This window comes from Lepisosteus platostomus, chromosome 1 (genome assembly GCF_059453375.1).
Source record: "Lepisosteus platostomus isolate fLepPlt1 chromosome 1, fLepPlt1.hap1, whole genome shotgun sequence".
Taxonomy (NCBI): domain Eukaryota; kingdom Metazoa; phylum Chordata; class Actinopteri; order Semionotiformes; family Lepisosteidae; genus Lepisosteus; species Lepisosteus platostomus.
The window spans coordinates 68,454,439-68,478,515 of record NC_142611.1 but is presented as its reverse complement, the minus strand read 5'-3'; the positions used below and the strand labels follow the sequence as shown (position 1 = coordinate 68,478,515).

Below are 24,077 nucleotides of genomic sequence, written 5' to 3'. Positions count from 1 at the left end.
GCTGTTTCAGGATGAACAGAAAGACCACCAGTTCAATATGTAGCACAAATTTTTTATGTAAACAATAACATTTTCTTCTCAATTACAGATCAACAGTGTTCAAGAGATTTACTTTTGCGTAGTTACTTGAGCTGCACACACCCGTCAAGCAGATTATCGGAGTCAAGCTCTTTCAGAGAGGTTACAAGAAAGCCTAAATCGCCATGAGTGCCATTCTTTTCAACAGTTGCTGCAGTTTGATTCAAGAGGAGCCGTGTGCAAAGCACTTAATTCATGAATACTACATTCACCTGGCCCCACAGTGAGGATGCGTGAAAGAACTTCACTTCATCAAGAGCCGTTTGGAAGTTAGGAGGTTAAACGTAAAGTTCAAAATGCTTTGTCAAAACAAAAGAACCCTATTGGCACTTCAGTAGTTAATTTCTGCATTTTCCCATCCCTTTATCGTGTTCTGCATGTTTTACCATTTCTTTCTGCTTATTGTCTGCAGGAGAAAACCCCCTGAAAAAGGCTTGAGCCAGTATATGTAACTGGGAACATAAGCTATATATTTCCTGCCCCCTGTAAGCAGTCTTGATGCAACAATTACAAACATCCCCCTATATTATATAAATCTAGTGTAGGAAATCACTTAAGGCAGCAGGGAGAGGAAATCTTAATAGAAACAAGGGAATCAATCAAACACAACAGCCTGAGCAAACAAGGAAATAAAGTATTGAAAAGATTTACTACTACATATCGCCTGTCTGAGAACAATGGGAACTAATGCAAACTTCAGCAGCTTTTCTTCATCTTAAAGCCATCAGATATGCCCAATTCACAGTCGTTTCTCCTCTAGGAAAGAACAGGTTTGTGCAGCTCTAGGTTTTACGCAGGGTTGATACTGGGCAACAGGTAATTGTCTCATCTTTCTGTACATCTACCCAGTCCCAGACTTCATACACTTCCCCAAAACATTACACAACTGCCAACAAACCAAACAAGGCCAGACCATACAGACTACTTCACTGCACAGGACAGAGGTTAAAAATCACACAACAGGAACTGAACTATCCATCAGGTCTAGATGATTTATAAACTGAAATCTAGAGACAAAAAAACAGCAATCACTTTGGAACAAAGTTCAAATCAAATAATATAGGTAGGAAGTGCTCTTGAATATCAATAGAGAAGATTCATTGTATTTACAAGAAAAAAACGTGAAAATCCAAGATCATTCCTTCCCAAAGCAGGTTGGTTTTGCCCAAGTGGTCAGGGAGAGGTTGTAACTGGTAATACAAACTCATGGGGTTAAAGCAACACGCTGCCCAAAAAGTTTTTTTACAAAAAAAAAAACATTCATTGCAATGAATCACTACACAGAGCAACACGGCATCTTGATAAGCCAGGATTCCCTTCCCCATCCCAGATGTCCAGTCAATGACCCAGAACAGCATATCCTGAAATGCTGGATCTGTGACATTTCAAAAGGGAACAGTTAAATACAGAGGTCAATATAATCTCAAAACAGAGAAGTAAAAATGATAGATAAGATCACTTTATTGGCCATATACAATTTCTTGTATTAGGAATGTGTATTTTCGCATACCCCAGCTTGCTCTCCATGAGACAGACACAGACGGGTAGAAAAGCTTGGGGGTCAGAGTGCAGGGTCAGCCATTTATACGGCGACCCTGGAGCAGTTGGGGTTAAGGGTCTTGCTCAGGGGCCCAACAGAGTAGGATTCCTCTGCCGGCCGCGGGACATGAACCGGCAACCTTCCACAGAGCCACAGCACCACCCATAGCACCACCCATAGCAGCTTTCAGCTCTATAGTAGGCAACCAAACTTTAAACTTCACCCCCTCCCCCCCCCAGGTGCTCAGCTCATGCTCCTTGGTATTTACCTTTGCTGCACCAATGCTCACCCAGTGTAAACACTGTGAAGCAGGGTGTAAGTCTGTACTATAGCCTGAAACTCCAGAATCTGTTCACAGGAGGAAGACGGAGCCTGCTGAGGTATGCGGTGTTCTTACTCATTCAGTTTTCACTTTTACTACTTTTACTGATGTGATAAAAACAAAACTGCTTATGTTAATTAGAACAAGGAGTATGGCAGACAGATCCAGAAGAAAGTTTGTTTATGGAAGTGGTCACCTTTAGGGCCGGCTGTTTTACTTTCCCTCTCAGTAATGTACTCCCTGTGTTTTTATACACCAGTATCAACAGCCTTGGCATATATTGTACTGTATATCTATACACTGCAGTCTTTTCATGTCTAGCCCCTACGAGTAACTAAAGAAGATGCTCAGGGCTAAGGGACAACCATCACCTTTCCCATCATTTTGCAGTGCATGTTCCTATCTTGCAGCTGCTGCTCTTGTAAACAAATTACCTATGCTCCCCAAGGGCTCCTACTGAAAGACAGAGAGATGCCTTTTCAGTGTACTGGCTGGATGCCAATATTGCCCTCTCTTTGAGGAAGAACAGAATGGAAATTAATTGGAAAAAAAAATCACACCATAAAAAAAAACCTTGTTAAATAAAGATTTTGAATAGACAAAATAGTTCAAAGTCCACTTTGAAATGGCTGGCAGTAGTTAAATCTTACAACGGTGCTTTTTAGTTTGTTTCCTGTCAGATCACCTCTGCCATACCCTTTGTGCAAATGTTTCATCTTCAGCTATAAATTGCAACTAAGTTCTTTTAAAAAATCCAGTCATCAGTGAAGCCTACTGTACTTAGTACACAGCATCAAACTACATAACCAGACGAACCCAGTTAGCCAATTTTAGCTAATCTAGCTAGCCTAGGACCTGAATACAGGTTTTATGACAAGGCCCTAGTACTTTCCCTTTAGCCCATCAGAATCATGGTAATCCCTTGGCTGGCTTTTAATCATCAAAAACAAAATGAGTTTTTGTAACTATCACCACAGCAATTTGCTAAACCAACAGGGCTATAGAGCTCAGCAATTGTCAAATTATAACAAGATAACAGAGATGAAATAGGAAAGATCTAACAAATCAAACAAAACATATAAAAAACAAATACAAGATCAGGAAAGGTATCTGGTATTAAAGAACTGGGATGATCCCTGGTGAAGTTGAATTAAAAAGGTACATATATGTTTTAGGTTAATACTTTGGCAGCTTTGGATTGGAGGAAAAATGCATATGTACAAACACGTTAATAAAATTCTGGATGAACCCCAAAAAATAAAACTTTTCAATTGCACAGAATCAAAGCACTTTATACACAAACACAAAACATTAATACTTTTAACCTACTGACCCACTTTGAAAACTTAGCATGGCAATCCAGTCCACCCATTGAGGCAAGAGAGGAACCTTACAGGTCAGCGAAACAAGCTTCCCACAACACTTCTAAACATTGACCAGGCACAAATTTCCTTTATTTCAGAGCCCATTAAACTCAAAACTACATTTTTATGGAGTTGAAGAGGGTTAAAGGATGATGGGTGCTTCTTTAAAAATCCAGGGAACCGGACCAGAACACAGAAAGGATCAAGTAACATTGTGACAGTCAACTCCGAGACTCCCCTTGCAGGCCAAGCATTGCGTCCCTCCCCTCTTTGAAATCTGGGAGAACAAACCGGATCATCACACTGCAGGTCAGGTAGAATGATGGTTTCAAGGACCCATAAGGACTAGGGAAAGTGGTTTCAGTGGTTCCCAACAGGCAGAAAAACTGGGGGAAAAAGTGTCACATGGACCACTACTTTTTGGGATACCTGATGAAGAAACAATTGCAGGCCAAGAGACCATACTGCTGGTCTAATAACCCCTGGGCTGCATTTCCACTTGGACTCTCCAACTTCCAAATAAATCCGATTCTTCAAAACAGGCCTTTGCTTTTAAGACGGCAATAATCTGAAGTAGTTTACAAAAAGCAACATTTTGGTGTACAACCCTCTAAAACCACACCTGACCTCTGATTCAGCAATTGCACATCTGGGTGTGAAGATAAAGCTCACTGACCTTCAGCTTACAGTCATGTATGGCAAAATTCTGAAATCTAAATTGGAAACTACATTTTTAATAAAAAATCTGTTTTAATATACAACCATACTTGTCCTTAATAGTACAGTAACCCCTCAGTTAAAAAGACCGAATTGATTACTCAATTCAAAGTGAATGAATGTTCAGCCCCCCCCCCCAAAAAAAAACAGTAATATACTAGAATTATTCATGCTTTCAGTATCTCGATAATGGCAATCAAAGTTGTTCCTGTGCCTTTTCATCATAAAAATATCACACATCATAAATATATTGACTAAACATTGATATTCCTGAATTATAGTAGTACTTACTTCTACCATGCTTTTTTTGTGCATTTCCCATTATTGCAGGAAAAGTTTGGTATTTCTGATCTTACACACAACCCCTTTAGCAGATTTGCTCAAATTGAAGTCTGTTAAACCAAGGGTTTACTGTACTTCAGGTCTGTGCACAGTTAGCAAACATTAAATACATTCTTCATCCCCATATGCTAAAATTACAATATCTTTACACCATAACTTGTTTTGGTGCAGTGCATTGTGGATGAAGGACACAGAACGCTGGAAATGTTCCATCACTGATTAACAAGCAATCAACTTTACAAGTTACTTGTTCAAATACTACTGTACTATGTGTATCTTTAGAATAGAGCTGTCTGCTATGTCTACAGTCATAAGCTTCAAATGGCTGGATACATAAGTGCTGACTGACAATTTAAATTTAGTTGAGACAACGCCTCAACCTTCTCCTCTACAGAAATATAAAGCACATTCAGATTTACATATCCACAGTAAATAAATGTAATTAAGTGCTACTGTAACTGTGGTAAACAATCCAATTAAAGCTTAAGGAAAAGTCTTAACAGCAGTAAATGCACCTGCATTGCAAGTGGAAGGGATGAGGCAAGCATTTGCTTTCTGCAAGACTTCTAGACTAGAAGACAAATGTTCCACAAATCACCAAAAAGAGAAGTACAGCAGTGCCCTGCTGTTGATTGATGAACTGCTTCCTCAGCTGTTTGTTACGGGGTGGTTAATGAATGAACAGGTTACAGGTTTGACTTCTTAAGGGGGGGGGGGGGGTATACACAAATGGACACAAAGAACCACATTATAAAGCTGGTCCCTTGTACAGTCCATACGCAAGGCAGTACATGTGACAGTGACATGTCTTAAAATTGAGAAGGTAATCTACAGGCTTCAAAAAAACCTTTAAAGGAATGTAGCCACTAAATGCTCATCATAAATGTTTTCAGTTACTACTTTAACTTGGCTTTAATTAGGCAGCAGACTGGATTCAGGCGTGGGGTAAATGCCTTTAAACGGCAGCAGGCTACTACAGCTACCCCTGAGATTTAAGACGATACCGATAGAAAATGAAGCCAAGACACCTGTGTAAAGGAACCTGTCCCTTGCTGCATAATTCGTTATCTTGCACCATCTTGTGAGAATTTCTGGCAATTAACAGCTTTTATTTTTGATTTAGTGTTCTTGGACTTAACATAAGGGCCAATGGGCTATTTTTCATAATTCTTAGATCCATAAGAGCTAATGTACTTCTGATATTCCTCCCCAGACAGCAAAAATGCTGCTCACCCATCCTGACACGGTATTCCCCAAATATCTAATGTTACAATTGCTTCGATATTTTGATATACACTCCCCAAGCCCTCAAAACCCAAAGTGAGAAGTGGTAAGAAACACTCAACATCGAAGTCAAATAACCACTGACAGAATTTGGGAAGAGTTCCTGAGATTCACAACCCAGAATGTGGTTTAACCCATTCCCACCTTCAACAAAGAATTAAGGTTCCCCCTGTGTAATTTTCCAATGAGAAATGTTTTTAGCCAAACAATCAAGAGTAAATAAGACCATAATTCCAAACAGCCCAGTATTTCTGTGAGAAGTAAATGAAAATAAGCAGGGAAGTTAATCTTCAACAGCCAGTCTTGGAAACAGGACAATACCAATAATTAAAATCAATTAATCCTGGGATTAGAAAATCCATTGCAGGAAGTGCATGTTATGACAACCAAACTGCTTGACTGTGTTAAAGGAAGTGATCAGAAAGGGGACCAGCATTATAATTTAATTCCCTTTCTCGCTAGGCATATTTAAATCCTTAAAGAACCCACCTGAGATTCAGCTTGACATTATAACCTGATGGTACAAAATGCTCTTTGTGTAAAAGGAGTTCACTTCCACAACTAAGTGCTCTACAAAACCCATACCAATAGGTTTGCAGTTGAAATGCCATGTTGTCAAAATCAAGGGAGGACAGTGTTTAAGCTCAACAATTTCACTGAAGTGGAATAGGAGTTTCAAAACCACTGAAACTTAATTTGGAATTGTCTGATTACAATACTCTGTATATACATTACATGTAGCCTTTACAAACACCCAAACAATGAAAGCATCAAACCTCAATTTGTTTGTGAATACATGAAGCCTTATTAGTGGGGAATGCTTGGTTACAGCTGCAGGAAAGAAGGCATTATGTTTAGCGCATGAATCAGTCATATACTTTTTATTAATAAAATCTTCTGGATAATGATAGTTTTCTTCCCGTTGCATTTTTAGCCCATCCATTACTTTCATGTTTAAAGGCTGAAAGCTGCAGGTTTGTGATTAGCCTCCCCTGCATGTTAGGAAGAACGCTATGAGGTCTGGCGTTGAGAGCAGTCCTTCACGATGGGTACTTAACAGAGAAGCAAGAGCAGGGGTTTCCAGGGGGGTGAAGTTATCCATGGCCAACAGAGGAGATAATGCACTGAAACAGTTCCATCTTCTCTCCACCCCAGCCCTCTTTCCTTCCCTGATTATAGTATTTCCTCCACCCCGTGGGCAAAAATCATGACCAGTCCCGGATCGAGAATCATGTCCTCCCCCATGTGCTGGTTCTCGCACGCCATCACCACCACGGCCTGCTTGCCGGGGATGCGCTTCGCCACGTAGTTCTCGTAGTAGCGGCGGTTCATCTGCCGCGTCTCCAGCGTGGCCAGCCCCTGCGGCCAGTTGCGCTCGTGGGCGTTCTCGATGAGGTCGTTGACGATGGACAGGGGGCAACCGCTGTCGATCAGGGAGCGCTTGATGACGGCCTGCAGCACGGCGTCCGGCGTGGAGATCATGCCCCCCCAGCGCGTCACCCGCGCCGGCTGCAGGGAGTTCACCCACCTGAGGGAGGGCGCAGAATCAGGGAGTGAATGAAAACAGAGGCTATGCAGGTAATACAGCAGCGTGTAAATGTCTCAGCACACCCCGCTTATTCTGTAATTTTGATGAGTCACAAATATGAAACTCAATCACTATCACCTAAAAAAGGGGAATACACAGCTGTTTGATTCACTTCTGCTCTAATACTTCTACAGGCACAGATCTTGCAAGTCCGGCTTCTGAATAAACTATATAATCAATTCCTGGCATCAAACTGCCAAACTTAAAACGCAGCACTTAGTGGTGGGCTACATTAAACTTGAAATGTAACAATGTGCTGTTCATCAAGTCTTTTTTTTCTTGGGGAAAAAAGGTAAACAGGAGAATGGTCAAATCTTTTTTGTTTTTACATAGCACACAATTTGAGAAAAAGATGCACAGAGCACTGCTGTTCTGTCTATAGTAGACAAGAGGAGAAACAGAGGAAGAAAGGTGGGGAGGTAAAGTCAGAGAGGTAGAGAGAGGAATGGTAAGAGCCACACCAGGTCCACTCAACATCCTGCATTTTCAATTCCAGCATGGGCATCGTGTGACCACATACTGAAGCAAACGCTAGAACCTTAAATGGTGGGGAGTTTAGGCTGACAGTGAGCCAGCAAAAGAAAAGGGGTTTGAGGGGTCGTTTCATTACACACAGAACACATCAGCACAACTGACTACTCACTCAAGGATCTCGTTGTACTCGATTGTCTCCTCCAGGTTCTGGAGGTTTGGGTTGGCGCTGCGAATGGCCCTCATGTACGCTTTCAACAGCTGAATATCTCGTTTCTGTCAAAGGATAAACGCACACATTGGTCTCTTTTCTAATGAACTGCCAAAGTATTGGCAAGCCATTGCACGCTGTTTTTCACAGCTTGCTACCATGCCTTTTTGTACATTTAATCTATTATAAATTATAATTATAACAGTATAAATTAATACCGTGTTAACCAAATTATCCTATCTTAAGTCACATTTCTCCCGCCTCAATTTTGTTCAAAATCTACAAATCAGTATGAACAGTTTGGGCTTTACAATGATTTCCAAGAAAAGTTAAATTTGACAGTGCTAATTCAGAGCAGGAAGAACTGACTTTAACTGCAGGCACTTCAGAGTCGTGGCAGACTGTCTCACCTCATTTATAGAAAGGCTGGTGGCTAAACTGGTCAGTAAGTAAGTGGCTCTGTAACCCATACAAGGTGGGCTTTTCAAGGGATTCAATGCACTGTGAGAAGTGTTGGGTGATTTTATACTGTTGCTAACAGTGCCATGCTGTTTGGTGAAATTCAGCTGTTGGGAAGAGTTAAGAGAACGTTCAAATCAAGCAAAGACAACAAATTAATGTCACATGGTAAAAATGTGTGTACTTCACAGGCTTCTTGCATAACACCATCTCCCCCGACTGCATTTCCGAGAATATAGCACTCCTATTCAAAGCACACTTTATGCATGGAGTGTCCAACACAGGTCCAGAAGAGCCAGCTGTCTTCTAGGTCTTTTTAACGCAGCAGCACCCAAAAAGCTTGCATATGCTGCTAAATTGGTCTAGTTAAGCCAGTAACCATCTGATTTAGCTCATTAAGAGCCAAGAAGGAAGGAAAACATGCAGAAAAGCCAGCCCTATGGGAACAGATTTACATCTTGGCAAAGGGAGGCACATAATAAATAGCAGGACAATGCAGATGTTAGACACTTGGGTTGAACTCTGACAGAAGATGCAGTCAAGCTGTGACCCTGTGTGCCAAATCCTAAGGGGACGGTCTGCATGACTGACCTGTTCCGCGAGCTGGTGCTTGTGCTCTGCGGCGGTTTTCTCCAGCTCCGCAATCTTGGTCTGCTGCTGCTGCACCACGCTGCGCAGGTGCTTGATACAGTTGTGGTTTGGGAGTTCGTCTTTGGGCATTTCCAGCCTGGCACAAAAAAAGAGGATGAAAGTGTACATGTTTATTGAATGCCACTCAGCCACCATTGTGTTGCACAGTCACAATGCCATCATCGAATACCAACACCGTCTTCCCCTGTACAACAGGACTCTCTTCACTTACTGAATCACAGCCGATATGTCCTCTATTAACAGTAGGTGTTCAACTTCCTTTTTAAACCAAAACTTACCTTCTCTAATCCCCGTTCTGGGGGCAACTTTAGGAGCTCAGGTTCATCTAAAATGAGGAACCTTCCCGTCTAAATTTTAAATTCACCTTCCTTAACAACTGAGCAATAAGCTCTCTTCTACAGCCTTAGGTCAAACAGAGCAGTTGGTGTGATCTCTCTTTTTAGTTGAAGACCAGCTATTATAGCAGGCTGAATACAAAGGCTCCTACTAAATACTTGCATTTATATTATGTCCACACAGGTACAGGAGTGAATCGATAAGGACCGTCAATACTCTTTCATTCTGAGAACAAATTTGACAGTGCTTGACTAAGTGGTTGAAGATCCTTGACAGTTCCTGGGGCAATGAAAAACCCTAACATAAGTTTCTTTCTAGTTTGAGAGGGGCAGTCTGAACCTGTACTGCAAGAGCAACTCCACAAACCAAAACCACCAGCCAGCACTGCAATGTTCTAAACAAGCATATGGCAGATCATTCTACAAACTGCTTTTTGTTTGACAGCCAATTAGTGTACAAGAGTTTCCTTTCATTTTAAGGAGCTCCTCATTACCATAAAGAGCAGCAGAAACTAGAACACAAGGCCCTTATCATCTGCCTGCAAAAAAATGCTAATTATCATTGTACACAGTGTTCTATAATTAGCTAATCCCTCAGGGTATGTGTGCAAGAGCTATCTCTCTGCTCACTACTCTAATCCTTGTGCCTAACAGTGCAGGCAGAGCCACTCAAAATTTAACCTCTCCTTCTCAAATGAATCACAGCCCTAATCACCTTGGAGAACCTCATCAAGGTATTGATTTAATCAGTGCCTGACTCTGATGAAAATCAACACCCGGGGGGAGGGAGCAAAATGAAACAGGAGTATCAGGTAGCCAAGAGCAGACTTACTCACCCACAGCCTTCTTCGCACATGACCGGCCTCTTGGGGTTGTGCTCACAGTCTTTAAGGTGGGACTGCAGCTGGTCCAGGCGGAGCACAGCCTTGCAGCCAAACACAGCGTTGTCGCAGGTTATTTGTAGCTTAGAGAGCATGTTGCGCATGATGCGTGGTACAGGGCGCAAGTGAGCCAGCGTAACCACTGTCCGGTCCACTGGGCAGATCTGCTGTTGGGAGAACCACTGGGTGATGCAGGCATTGCAGAAGGCATGTTCACAGTGAGGCGCCTGTGGAGAGGATATACAAAATGAAATGGATAAGGTTAGGCACAGTTTTATAACGAGCAGAATTTCACAGTACTGCTCCTTGGGATCTCCAGTCTCTTCTGTTTATTAGTCGAATTTAACTCATTACTTCAGCTAATCAAAGCTTTTGAGAAACAAATCAAACTGTGGGATAGGAGTCTTTCCATTTTGATGGCTTTTTGTTACAAGCACTGAAATTACTTTATTAGGAAAAGTAACACTTCTATAAACTGTAACTGTATGCCACATTCACAATGATTTCTCTAATTCAACCAAAGAAATAAGCAACATTTGATTTAATGATTGCCCTTAAAGAAAAAACAGTAAATATTCTGTATGTGAAAAACCTATTCATGGTGCTCCTTAACAAGCTTCAAATCTCTGCATTTTTAAGGACTAAAATACCTGCATTATCCCTTACTTCCTGCCCCAATTGAGAGCTCTATACAGAACAGATATGATCAATTGGACTCTGAAAGAGTATAAAAATCACATTCCTGGAGCACTTGAAGAATAAGTGACATGCGCAAATACAACAGAGCATTTCAAAACTCAGTGCAGCTGAAACCACACAGTACCAGAGGCAAGGCTGCCCACCTTGGTAATGCAATAGCTAAAATTTGGAAGACAGTCAATGTTTGAGAAGACTCAATTGGTACGTTTAGCCAAGTAGGACTGTCAAAAGTAGAGTAATTAAAGTTTACTGAAATTGACTAAGCCTTTAATTTTCCAGAAATAGCTGTAAAGCTGACAGCTACTGACCACCAGTGTTCAGTAATGGGCCACTCCAAATAATGTACAGAAATTTTAAATTAAGCAAGGCCAGAGCTTTTGTCTAAGAATGTTCGCCAGCAGAATACAAGCCAGTCATACTTCAGCTGAGACATGTTCTATTTTTTAATAAACCCATATTAGAGACCAATCAAATCACAGAATTTAAGAAACAGCTATATCAAGAAGGATCAATGCTAATAAGATTAAAGTGGGTGAAAAAAAACATTCTGATCACAAAATGCATAAACTTGTTTCTTCTAAGCATTGGATTCCTATCCTGGCTGTACAGCTGCCAGCTCGCTGCGCAAACCTCTGCAACATGCTCAAGAGCAAACAGACTAGACAGGTCTGCAGCCTGGGAGAAAAACAGCAGCGAGCCAGGGTCCGCACTTCAACATGAATACGGTACGGGCAGTGCATGCATAGAGCAGACTTCTAGAACGAAGAAGCACTAGCCTTATCTGGTTTTCCTTGTCATGTATCCCAAGACAAAACATTTCACTAAGGATACAGTAGCTGCATGTCACTATGCTGGAAAGCTCAAAAGCAAAACAGTGGGGGGAAAAAAAACTCACCTCATAGGCCCTCGGATATGACAGCAGTGACTGAATTAAGGCATTCAGGAAATACATTTGAAGCTCCGTATAAACAGCACTCTGCATGACTAATACTGGTCCATAGTCTTTCTCCTAACCTGACAAGGATTAGGACACTACCTATCCTCCTCTTTCTTCATATTGTCAGCTCAGAAAGGCAGTGCAGACAGGCAAACAGGCACATTGTAAAGGAGGGATCTTTGCATCCCTTTGCTCTGTCACTTTGTCCCCTCACAGCAGATCAGTACATCTCTCTCCTCCCCCATCACTCCCTCCCCTCTGCATCTCTCATCACTCCTTAAAAGCTCCACAAACCCTTGCGATAATCAGCTTCCATACCTGGAGTTAAAAGTACAGTTAAATGTTTTTACATCAGAAGATTATTACCAGTAATACTTCAAAAATGCATCTTGGATTTTCAATACACTTTAGAAACTGTGGTCAAATTGTCTTTTGGGATTCATGCTAACTTTTAAAAGCATGCAATGCTTTTAAAAGACATGTCTGTGCAATGTCTCTTATGTAAACAGCCCCAAGGCAATAGACACAGAAAAACAAGAATAGAATCGATTACAGAAGCTATTTTAGACTGTGGAGTAAAAGATCGGTCGCCATTAAATACCCCCAGATGAGAAACTGTCAGGGAACACAAACAGCCCTAATGCTCACTCAGCTGTGCTCTACAGGAACAATATACTTGGCTTTTCATCAGGGGTTAAAAAACTAGGTAAACGTCAACATGAGTGGCCATTATGCCAAACCCAGACACAGAAAGAGTTTTTGGCTTCAGTTTCATCCAAGGCCTTGCTACAGGGACTCAACCGTTGAATATAATGAATGTAGAATGTATTGATGTTGAAAGGGATGCCAAATTCCTCTAAAAACATCTGTAGGTCTGCGGCAGTACAGAAACAGGCCGGGCCACCCTGGCTGCACATGGTGTTCAGTCTTACGAAACCAGCTAAGATCTCAGTTATCTCAAGATCCCACATTGCAAAACACTACAATTATACTTTTTTGCTAGGATTTTAGCCTTCCAGCTCAGAGACAAATGTCCCTGAACAACACAAACATCTGTTTCAACCTCCTCCCTACCCTCTTTCTGTCACTCTGTCTCAGTGGAGGACAAGCAGGCACAGATCTTGGTTGATGAAACTGGATGAGGGTCCCTGGACAGGGCGAGTCAGAAAATAAAGCTGAGACTAAACAGGGAAGATGATGACACTTCATTGAAATGAATACATTATTTCTGTGTGAAGAAGTCATTTCAAGATTCCAGTATGCTCTTTACAGCAAAGCTCTGGATATTTTTACTTCAACACCACAGTCTTTAGTTTACACAACATTATACATAACTACGTCACTAGATAAATAAGCAGAAATAAGGGTGAGGCAGTTATCTAACAAATCAATTCAGTCATGAATGACACTAAGTAATACCCAGTAAGACCAAAATAAATGACCTGAACTTCACACCTGAAGAAGGCTCCACAGCCGAAATGTTGTCTCTTTCTTTCAGCATGAAATAAACCTTTACTTGTTCCTCCAAAGAAAATGAATTCTAGTTGAACAAAGCCTTTACCATAAGCTTGGGATAGCATGTCCCAACAGTCAACTTCTAACCACACAAACATACTTATTTTACAGTTTCTATCTAAGCACAGACAAAACACTACTAAAAAAAACAAAGTAAGCAACACATCAAATAAATGTCTGTCCCATGGATGCCATCCTATGAGCTCCCCCCTGAAAGGACTGGGCTTATTCAGGGCACAGTAGGAAGTGTGTGTGACAGGACGCGAAATCGCCAGGTGTACCTGCACAGGCTCTTCTAAGACACCGCTGCAAATGGGACACAAGAGATCCTCGTCCACTTCCCCTTGGAACCTGGTGACGTCATAGCCCATGGCGCATTACAGAAACCATCAAACCTGGGAAGGACGGAAAGCGGCAGGGGGTTAGAAATGCCCGATTCAAGCACACAGCAGTCTAGCTGGGTTTTGAATGCATGGTGCAGCACGGGGACAGTGTGCAATACAGACACGCAAGAGAAGTGCTCCTGAGTCAAAGGGTCTCTTCAGCAAGCTGATTTTTTACCAAAGCAGCTCTTGAGCCTTGTAGTTCAAACACAATCAAGCTATGCGCAAACCTCCATTACCACGGCATGGCCAAGGGAAAAAAAATATTCTCTAAATCTGTTCTCTTATGGTTTTTATTCCATTACTACATTTAATGAAAATAACAAATGAACAGCTTATTAATGGTAGCCACTGCAGGGGACATTCAGCAAGAGAATGTGCTCCATGTTGCTGTGAACTGTTTCATTAACCACATTCCAGCTAACATACAGGCCTTTTATGTTTTAGACAGTTTTTGTTTCACATTTAGATGTCAATTCTAAATTTGTTCCGAATGCGAAACCACAACTACTTAATAATAAAGCATTAAATGCTGAACTTTGTATGAACTAATAACCTTATTTGCACTATTAAAAAAAACAAAGTGAAGAAACTATACTCTAGCATCCACTCAATGAATGAAATGGCAAAGGACGTTAAATGTCAGAATTTTGAGGATATATCAAGGCGCCAGACTGTGTGGAGCCAATGCTAGCATTTATAAATCAATTCTGTGTTTGACAGACAGGTGCACAGTCATGCAAAAACAAAACTTTCATGAGGTCACAGCTTTGGCTTAACCAAGATGCCAATAGATACAATAGATAGTTAGACACCTCCAAGAAATATATAAGCAATATCAAGGGGGTGTCTATGAAACCAAAATGCTTGGATAGAATACCTTTGTATGAGTCAGTTAATTCCATGTTTGCCAATGCACTGTATTCTTTTGACTGAACGAAAGGAAAAAATCTGTTGTCTTTATTCACAATGCCTTTTTAGCTCACTTTGCTAAACTCAGAGAAGAAAATAAATTACTTTAGAAACAGCAGCAATATTCATCCTCCGTCACCCTGTAGAGATGTCTGCATCCTTTTGTATGTTTTGTTAATGCATCAGTTAGAATGCTAAAACTAATCACTGAATCAAACTCTTAATACAAAATGAAGTTGTAACTGGATTAGAACGCATGGGTTAGTTTTGAAATACAATTATTCTTTTAAGCAATCAACAAACTTGGTGTTTAGGTTATGGTGCAAGAGTATATACTGTACATGCAAGATCAGATTTCTAGAAGAGGGAAAATGACAAGCACAATAACATCCACAGCCCGTAAGGATAAAATCTCAAGACCAGGACCAAATATTATTCTGGTATAGAGATTTAATTAAAAGCGCACAGATTAATCTGTGCTGTAACCCTTTAGTAGTTCTGCAAGCATGCACAGATCGATCCAATGGACATGTTCTTGTTTTAACCACACCCAGGGGAACCCTGAGCTACAGGGACTAAACCCATGATCACCAGTGCTAACTGATTAATAGAATCAATCTGCTTGCTTACTTTTAGACACCAAGAGCCCTTGGTTTAAAAAGTAAATTTTCATTTTTTACAATTTTAGCACACAAACATATAGTGTCGCCTCAACTTGCAATTAACAATCCCTGATTTATAAAACATCTTGTTAGGTGACAAGTTTATGCTGAATAGTCACAGATGGGAATGCCAATTTATCCAACATTCAGGTGCTGTGTGTTTGGTTTTCCTTCTGCTTATGTGCCAATTCCAGTTAGACTAAGTAGATGCCAATTAGTAAAAGCATATAACAGCTAAAAAGCTGAAAGAAAATTAAAAAAATAAGAATTTGTTATTAAGGAGCCGGATGGAGAAAAAACAGAAAAAGTGATTAAGAACCACTGATGTAGCGTTTACAGTAAATAAGTTCGGCTGAGACTCAAACAGCAAACCTGGTACTGTATATATACAGTAAATAGCACACAAAGTAGTGAGTCACTCCCATGCGGATGTTCCCTTGCATTTCTTATCCTGCAATCTTATACTGTCTGTCTACCGTGCTTCACAGCAGCAGACCATATACACAGCAAACTGTGTACTGTGGTTAATAAATGCAAATTCAAACATTTCAGTTTCTTTTTGCTTCACATCAAAGATGAATACATCATCACAGGAAATACACATCCTGACTCGCGTGTCTAATTAAAATTCTATTTGAGTTAAAGCACTCTTAGCTGTCTAAAGACAGGCATGTGGTGACCGTGAATTAGAGAATCATACAGCAACAGGCACAGTCAAGTACAAAGCACCTCTGAGAATAAGGAACATGTTCTTTGCTGAAACAGCAGCCCTGCAAAGTCTGTTTGTTCTATTTAACACAAGTTAACACATCACCCAGTACACTGCTAAATGTGGAAAGACTGTAGTACCAGGGAGGTCAATGTTCCATGCTTTTCCAAAAAGCTGTTCACCAAATGCACTGCAAACAGCTGGACTGGACAAAAGTTACATGTCTTTTGTAGGAGTGGTTCCCTTTTTTTTTTGACTGCTTCACCAGGTAAGGTTTTGGCTCAACCACAGAGCAGAACCCAAAGGCTACTAGCATAAAACCCTGTTAGAAGTCTTTGATTCCCACATAACATGAAGGACAGCTGACCCAAGCTAGCTCGGTACCTCACGCAGAAGTGGTGGTCATCTTCTATGTGCTTGGTATTCCCCCCCCAGTCACATGGGCTGTTCCTCTGCTGCTGGTCTTCACCCTGTGGACAAGACAGGAAGGATTTCCATTATTTTATTGGTAGTAAACAGCAATATAGAGAATGACTGGCCTCCCTCCCATTTCTTGGCTATGCTAAATCTTATTTTTCTACGTGTAACACTAACCTGAGGGATCTGCCAAATTAAAACTCCTGAAAAATCTGACCAATTTCCAGCGTGGGGTCATGAACCACCTGCACAGGAAAAAGCCAGTGTGCCTTGTGGAAAATCAAAACCAAGTGACCTCTGTAACCCCCACACACTTTACTGGATGTTTTGATGCACATTTCTAGCTCCGACAGGACGCTAGCCAGTATCACCTGGCTCAATTCAATCACTGCCAGGACTAGAACAATGGAAAATATTACTGACCCGACAACTGATGTCTGTTTTTTTAGATCACTTTCCCTCAGCTTCGGAAGGTTTTAAAGGCCTCATCAACAATATTACAAAAGCACTGAAATAAAACAAAAATATCTTTTAACACTTTCCAGTTAGACTTGCTTGGTACAATCTGCTTCTGTTGTAATTTTTGCCCACCCAGTTAGAAAATTAAAAAAACTTTTACAAAGAGCTTTTAATCCCAAAGGATCCTAAGTGTTTTACCTACAGGAAGGGACCCCTTTCATCCAACTCTATAACTGCAGGACCCACCAGGGAGAGAGTCAGCAGTAATTCTGCAACAGCAGTCCCAATATGCAGGAGCTGAGATAGAGAACTTAGAAATTGCTTCACCGGTTGAAGGCAATAGGCTTAAATTTCTCCTTTTAGATACAAAACCCACAAACAGACAGGAATTTAAATACTTTACATAATAAATATCAAACCTGTTCCAGGTTTCCATGTTTCTGAGACAACGGTGTAACACAGACTAGAAATTCAGACATCCCCACAGGATCTTCTATTGCGAGTTACACTGTATCATGCCTAACCCTATTTCAGACATTCTAGCAATGTTTATCAGCTGACAAGCATAACTTTGTAAGGTTAACAACTGTGCTTTGAGTTATCAAAGTATTACAGTTTCTAATGCTTCAGTATTAATTGCAATAAAACCTAGCTGCAGAGTACAAACATTACCAAATAATACTGCAACCCGAACTCTTTTATTTGAGAGAGACTGGCGTCAGCAGTCAGTGGCAGCTGTGTGGGTGGAAATAAAGCTCTTATTCCACCTTTATTAAGAATTCATTGCACTATAGCCGTATTGCAGTCTTCATAGCAACTGGGCTAAATATAGTTCAGGTCCCGCGATTACTTCATTCACAAGCTTACAGCCTTTACAGCAAGCTCCATGGAAACATCCAATTCCCACTGAAGCTCAAGAAATACTTAATGCATTACAAGTTCGGCACAAGGAGAAACCATTTACAGTACTTTAGCCCTGCTATGTGAAAACATCTGCTATTAATATTAATTAATATGGCCTACCAAAACAAATATATCAAGACAAAAAACATACTAGTACATACAATGTTATGGAACTCTTCCATCTCACAGAAGGTAAAAATCCAATATTTGCCCTATAATTGCTGACTGGGATATTCTTACTAGAGCTGAACTGGGCAATTTCTTGGATATTAATTTCCAGGTAGAAGTTAGATGAATGACACTGAGTATCATAATGCATTAACCTAAAACACACCTGCAAGCATCCACGTTGAACAATCAGCATCACTCTGAGTGGAGCTACAAAACTAAACTTGTGAGACGGGAAAGTTCTTCTTCACACCTACCTGTGTTTTAAAGTCATCTCCTATCAAATACAATGCAAAACAATAATTTGTTAATGACATTAATAATCTTGTAGAAAGAAAAAAATGGTTTGTTGAAAGAAGCTTGTGCATTATTTAACTCCTTCCTCTCTGTTGTTCTTACATTTATGGACAGTTTGTGGTGCTTAAGCGTAAATAAAGATTTTAAATCAACCAAACTCATTCATAAGACTTGCAAGTGAAATCAGAATAGCCCTACTTTCCACTTCCAAATTTTTGCGTCCTCTAGCCAAGTTACAATCTGCTAGTTTTTCTAGCAGCTCCTAGTTCCTGTTCGAGTTTGCCTGGTGACCCACTTTCACCAGTGGCATGCCAGGGTGCTCTAGCCTAGAGGATGAAAACTTCAAATCTAACATGTCTTGCCATTACAGAAGCATGCATTATTTTTCATGCATTTTTTTTCAGCAAGGACACAGCCCCTGTTGTAAAGAACACCGTGAGACTCTGCCCTGCTGGTGGGAGCAAAGGCAGCTGCAGGAGAGCTCTTTCCTTTGGCTCTCCGGGGACATGACCTTGGAAATCAAGTTGCCCTCACTCCCTCCCCTTTTCTCCACTCCCCTCCCCTTCGCCACCAGCCTCAAGCATTGATTTCAGGTAGTGGTACTTCAGCAGATGACACACTGGTAGGCCTTAGGTTCTGTAGGGCTTGTGATTTTGTATTTTGCACTTGTGAAATGTTACCAAAGTAGTTCCAGCTGAAGCCCAGTTCCGTGCTAATTTTTAGCTAATGAACACCAACAACCAAAAAGCATAAAACCTCAAAGTTGTAACCATGTTTACTACACTACCAGTGACCATATAATTATAATTGCTTACACTTATATAGCACTTTTCTGGACACTCCACTCAAAGCACTTAACAGGTAATGGGGACTCCCCTGCACCACCACCAATGTGCAGCATCACCTGGATGATGCGACAGCAGCCATAGTGTGCCAGAACGCTCCCCACACACCAGCTATCAGTGGGGAGCAGAGAAGAGTATTGACGCTAATTCATAGATATGTATTGTCCAAGACCCATTCAAATTTAAGAAAGGTTGTCAAGTAGGTGTCAAGTATTCTTGCAATCCCACTTTTAGTACCTTTCAAATCTTGTGAAATAATAAGCTAAACGTGCGCCAATGTCCATGCTGATCAGTAACATTTCTGGGCAGTTGACAGGGCTGATCAAAAGACTGCATGTATCTGCCATTCTCCCCAGTTGTAACCCCAAAATGATGGCAGTAAAAATGAAAATAAGCAATCCATAGGAAGGGAGATAGGCAGAGCTTCTGAAACAATCCTAGCTGAACCCATATATCTGCTGTCACAGCATATGCCTCAGTAAATGGGTTTAATATATAATAGGCCACATGGGAATGCTTAAAGCAGATGGATCCAAGCATTTTTATGTTCATAACAATGAAATACATCCCGTCAATTTATGCAGAGCCTTGCCTTAAGACTACAGTACATATTGCTCAAGAGCATTGATGAAAAAAACATTATTCAATTATTTGTAACTTCAATAGAATATTGGTCCATTCACATTTTCTCAAAATCAAGTCATAGGTTGGAAACTGACATTACCCAGGAATGGATTAAATAATTAGTTTAAAAAAATGTAAAATAGATCAACCTGTTAAGAAAAGAGAGTTGAACGGATAACGCTGAATTTCTTTTTCATTAGCAAATATTCTGCTTATTCATTCAATACAGTAAATAGTATATTATTTCATATAGCGTGTGTGCTGTGATACAAATACACTGGAGAACTACTTAGACTCAAAACAGACTCATACCACAGCGCACTGTTCTCCCTCCCAATTTGAAGCTATTCCCTTCACAACTGCTCCAGTTGTGTGCTAGTCTCAAACGTTTAGATTCAAAGTTTATCTTGCACCATGCAAATAATTAAAATCGTTCTGAAAGAAAAACTAACCATATAAAGCTTAATAAACCCTAAACCGCATATGACTTTGTATTGGGATGCTACATAAGCACTTCATATTAATGCATCACTATACAATTATAAGCTATTTCTGTAACCTTCACACCTGAAAAGCTTGTGACGTGATTTAACTATGTTTTATAGCAGCATTTTAATAAGTTCTACTGTACAGAGATGCAAAGAAAGCCAAGTCACTAGGCCAGCCTTCAAAGGCAACTATGTGCTAAGGACTTCTGCCCCTTTCTGTCCATCAAGGACACCTGGAAACTCTACTGGGATCAGCAGTTAAGGTGCAAGTCAGCTGAGGGAGACAGGCTCTTACGATTGAGCTTATGAAAGGCTACAGCATAGGTATGTGTGCTTCTCAGTAAGAGACTCACGGTGTATTTAAGGGGCCCTACAGACATGTCAAAGATCGTTGACACTCCTTCAATGTGACTAGCAGAATGGATGGCGACAGACAGACCTAGACTTAACATGACAAATGGCTATGGGGAAAATAAATGGCAAACTGGAATAAAAGTGATCCACAAAAGAAGAGTGAGCAGGAGCGGTTAGGGTTCTGGACTCCCTAAGGGATGGCTGTGGATTTAAGTCCCTGCAGAGTATAGGGCTACTTTACCCTCAACTAAGGAGCCTTATTTTTCAAGGTACCAAACCTCCTGCTAGCTGTAGAAATGGGTAGCAGCATTGCAGTGGGAGTAACCTCAAGATGGACTAACATTTCATTCAGGGGCGTCACATATTCTCAACATGCTTAATGCTACAGTAGACAGATGTTCATCACCAGATCTCAGCCCTCTGGAATAAAACACTCTTTCCATAAGCAAATCATTTATTGATGTTGAATCAAGGTCCGGCAGACAAAGTTCAAGGAAAATTTCAATATCATCCCAGTTGTTTCCGAAAAGTCAGATGGAGTTTGAAGCCTGAATCCGTTTGTAGTCTAGCACGTGGGAGAAATAATTCTGCACTTGCCCTGCAAAGATGGACTTTGTGTTTCCCTCCCCCATTTATAAATCATCTGACTGGAAATATAATATAAATATAAATCAGTTTCAGAATGGAAAACAAAAGTACAGATGCATAAACTGCTGAAGTTGTTTCACTAGTAATATTAAAAAACCTTTTGAAAAACTTGACCATGGCACCTTAACAGCACTGAGTAGTGAAACAAACATCTCACACAAAGGGCAGTACTTAAGACTGCTCTCCTTTAATTTTCATTGAAAAAGCAAAAATCAGCAGGTTTAGAACACTGGATTCTAGCTCTTTTTATTTCAAAAAAGCATATCCCCTACTACTGGAATACTGGAAGACAACAAAGACAGCTTCTTGACAGAACAGCTTTACCCACCTGTGACATGTCCATTGAACACAACAGCATCTTTCTAAAACAGCGACATAATCTATCATTGGGTTTCCAGGACCTGGAACTGGGAACCCCTCACACTTTACTGATGCTCATTGTATTGCCTGGGAGTTATAATAGTGACTTACTGCAGTTGGTTAGAGTAGACCTAGAAGATAAACAGGCTGGACTCATGAACCCCTTGCAGTAAATGTGTCAGAAACACACCTGTCATCATACAGTCATTAGGACTGCAATGGGAATACTACTTCTCTGCCACACATGCTTTGCAAATCCACCCAGTATCTGAGCATCTGTGAAATACAGATGGGATCTGCTGCTTGCCCAGGACCCAGTCAGTTATTAAAAAAACTATGCTCCAGGAAACATCTGTGATAATGCATATACATTGAATGACAGTGATCCCACTTTTGAGGACAAAACTTAATTCAAGCTATGCATCATTCTTTTCTTTCAGTCATTTCTATGGAAAAGATGTCTGCTCTGGAAACAGTCAAGGAACTGAATATTTTTAGTGTTGAAGAGAGAAGACTACAAGGGACCCTAATGCATGTATTTAAAACCCTCAAAGGCCTTGACAAAGTAAACCCAGCAGCCTTCTTCTGAATGAACAGCGAAACAAGTGGAAACCGTACTTAATCCTGATAACTGGATGCACATCTTTACCCAACGGATGGTGGGAGTAGGAAACAAGCTACCCAGCCATGGTGTTAAAATCGATACCCTGGTTTCTTTAAAAAAAAAAGCTGGATGAGATCCTGTAATCAATTAACTACTATGGAAAGGGCTACATGGAATGCATGTTTGCATCTCGTCCCCAACCTCTCGTGTTCTAATTCGTCTTTAGACTGTGCCTGGGTGAGTCATTCCAGCATCTACAGTAAATACGGATTTAAAACAGCAATACATCGTACAGCACACAACCTTTACTGAACTGCAGCTAGGAACCTGGGCTTGTGTGCATCGACGACAGCTTCGACACGAAAAACGGAAAGCTTTGCAAAAGTTAGGATTCTAATGAATCCGTACTGTCTTATTTGATCAAGACAAATACGGACTATCTAAATGTCGTCAGCACTCTGCCCAACCTGTACCTTTTGAAATGAACCGAAAACAAAGTGCCTCCCAAACAAATCTGATGTTGAATTAATCCGTCTTTACCGACACTCCTGTAAGGGCTGAATGGTTTTGCAATTTAAGATTTATATTAAAGTGCTTGCCCGGCCACAAACCTTGATTTACAGCAACTGCTCAGAACCTTGCAGTACTAGTATTCAGTACTCCTGAAATTAATACAAAGGCTATGTTTGGTCACAATGCTGAGTGAAATAACGTTCTGCGGTACCTCGGCCAACACAAACGAAAAGAGCTCGGTGCTCAACTTCAATAAAATAACTTTCAGATTGACGTTCGAGATTTGCGAATGCCTACAGTTCACCGGGACGCGCAGGGGCTGCGTTTGAAAACACAACCGGTTTCGTATCAGTGAAATTTACCTGAGAATATCATCCAGCCCTTCATTAATAGAGACATTCGGAATTGCACCTTCTCGGTCTCTCGCTCTACGGCCTTGTTCCTCTCGCCGCCCCCACCTGCAGCCTCAGCCTTTCCTGCGCTCGGTCTGCCCGCCCCGTGCTCGCCATCCCCCGGCTCTCGCCAGCCAGGAGGTCCGCTCGCCTACAACTCAATGACCAAACAAGCGCTCTGGAGAAACACCCCCCTCGACCTCATAATTATAATAACGCTCAAGCGTAAACAAACTGAATACCTCTTCCACTCTTTTTCACGTCTTCTTCAGGTCTTATTCCTTTAATTTAAAACGTAAAAGCTTCCCTTCTCGGGATTCTCCTCGCCAAACACCCCTCCAAAATCCGGCCTCCGCGCCCCGCTGCTACGCAACCAAAAAGACAGAAGGGGTGGAACACCCGTTACGTCTAAGAGTGACAGTCAAATCGACCTATCACAGGTTGAGAACTATTATTGGCAGGTCCCGAAAGCCAATCAGATAGAGAAGATCGCGTAGTAACAGGACTGCTGGTATAATTGGACACTCCCGCAGTGTCCTCGCTCTGTCACCAGACAGGTATTCTGGTGTCACGCGTCTTAAAAAACGCGTCTGGAAGTGTTTTAATATGATTTTAAATAGCAGGTTATGTTTACTTTGTGTGGTCATGTGAAATATTAAATCTGAAAGCTAATCAAGTCATAAGTGCAAAATGACATTATTGTTTTGTTTAGCTATACAGTACACGTCTACTCGTGTGTCTTGTGTGACGTACAAGGCGCTTTGGCTAAAAGCCTCAATTCGCGATAATAACATGTTCAAAAGCCAGAAAAAAAAGTTACCAACAGCAGAGTGGTATTTCAGCCTGTCCTGGGGACAGCTCTAAAGAAACCTCCCCGTCAGGGTAGGGACGCCATTTGAGTAAGGTCAGACTGAAGTCTGTTTAGAATTAACAAGAGTATTCCAA

General features: G+C 41.0%; 1 protein-coding gene across 5 annotated transcripts; it reads right to left on the bottom strand.

The window, feature by feature from the left end:
- Nucleotides 1–38: 38 nt before the first annotated feature.
- On the bottom strand, nucleotides 39–23,707 carry rnf41 (ring finger protein 41). Of its 5 annotated transcripts, XM_088634525.1 has the most exons (8): nucleotides 23,375–23,707; nucleotides 16,901–16,985; nucleotides 16,445–16,530; nucleotides 13,676–13,789; nucleotides 10,199–10,470; nucleotides 8,968–9,103; nucleotides 7,879–7,982; nucleotides 39–7,175 (listed from the first exon to the last, which is right to left on the bottom strand). In XM_088634525.1, exons 4-8 carry the CDS (start codon nucleotides 13,763–13,765, stop codon nucleotides 6,821–6,823), a joined length of 957 nt encoding a protein of 318 aa, XP_088490651.1. In that variant the 5' UTR covers nucleotides 13,766–13,789; nucleotides 16,445–16,530; nucleotides 16,901–16,985; nucleotides 23,375–23,707; the 3' UTR covers nucleotides 39–6,820. The 5 variants fall into 5 exon arrangements, with proteins under 5 accessions (XP_088490651.1, XP_088490642.1, XP_088490660.1 ...); XM_088634516.1 differs by lacking the exon at nucleotides 16,901–16,985; XM_088634534.1 differs by lacking the exons at nucleotides 16,901–16,985; nucleotides 23,375–23,707 and adding an exon at nucleotides 23,103–23,341.
- Between the last annotated feature and the right edge of the window lie 370 nt (nucleotides 23,708–24,077).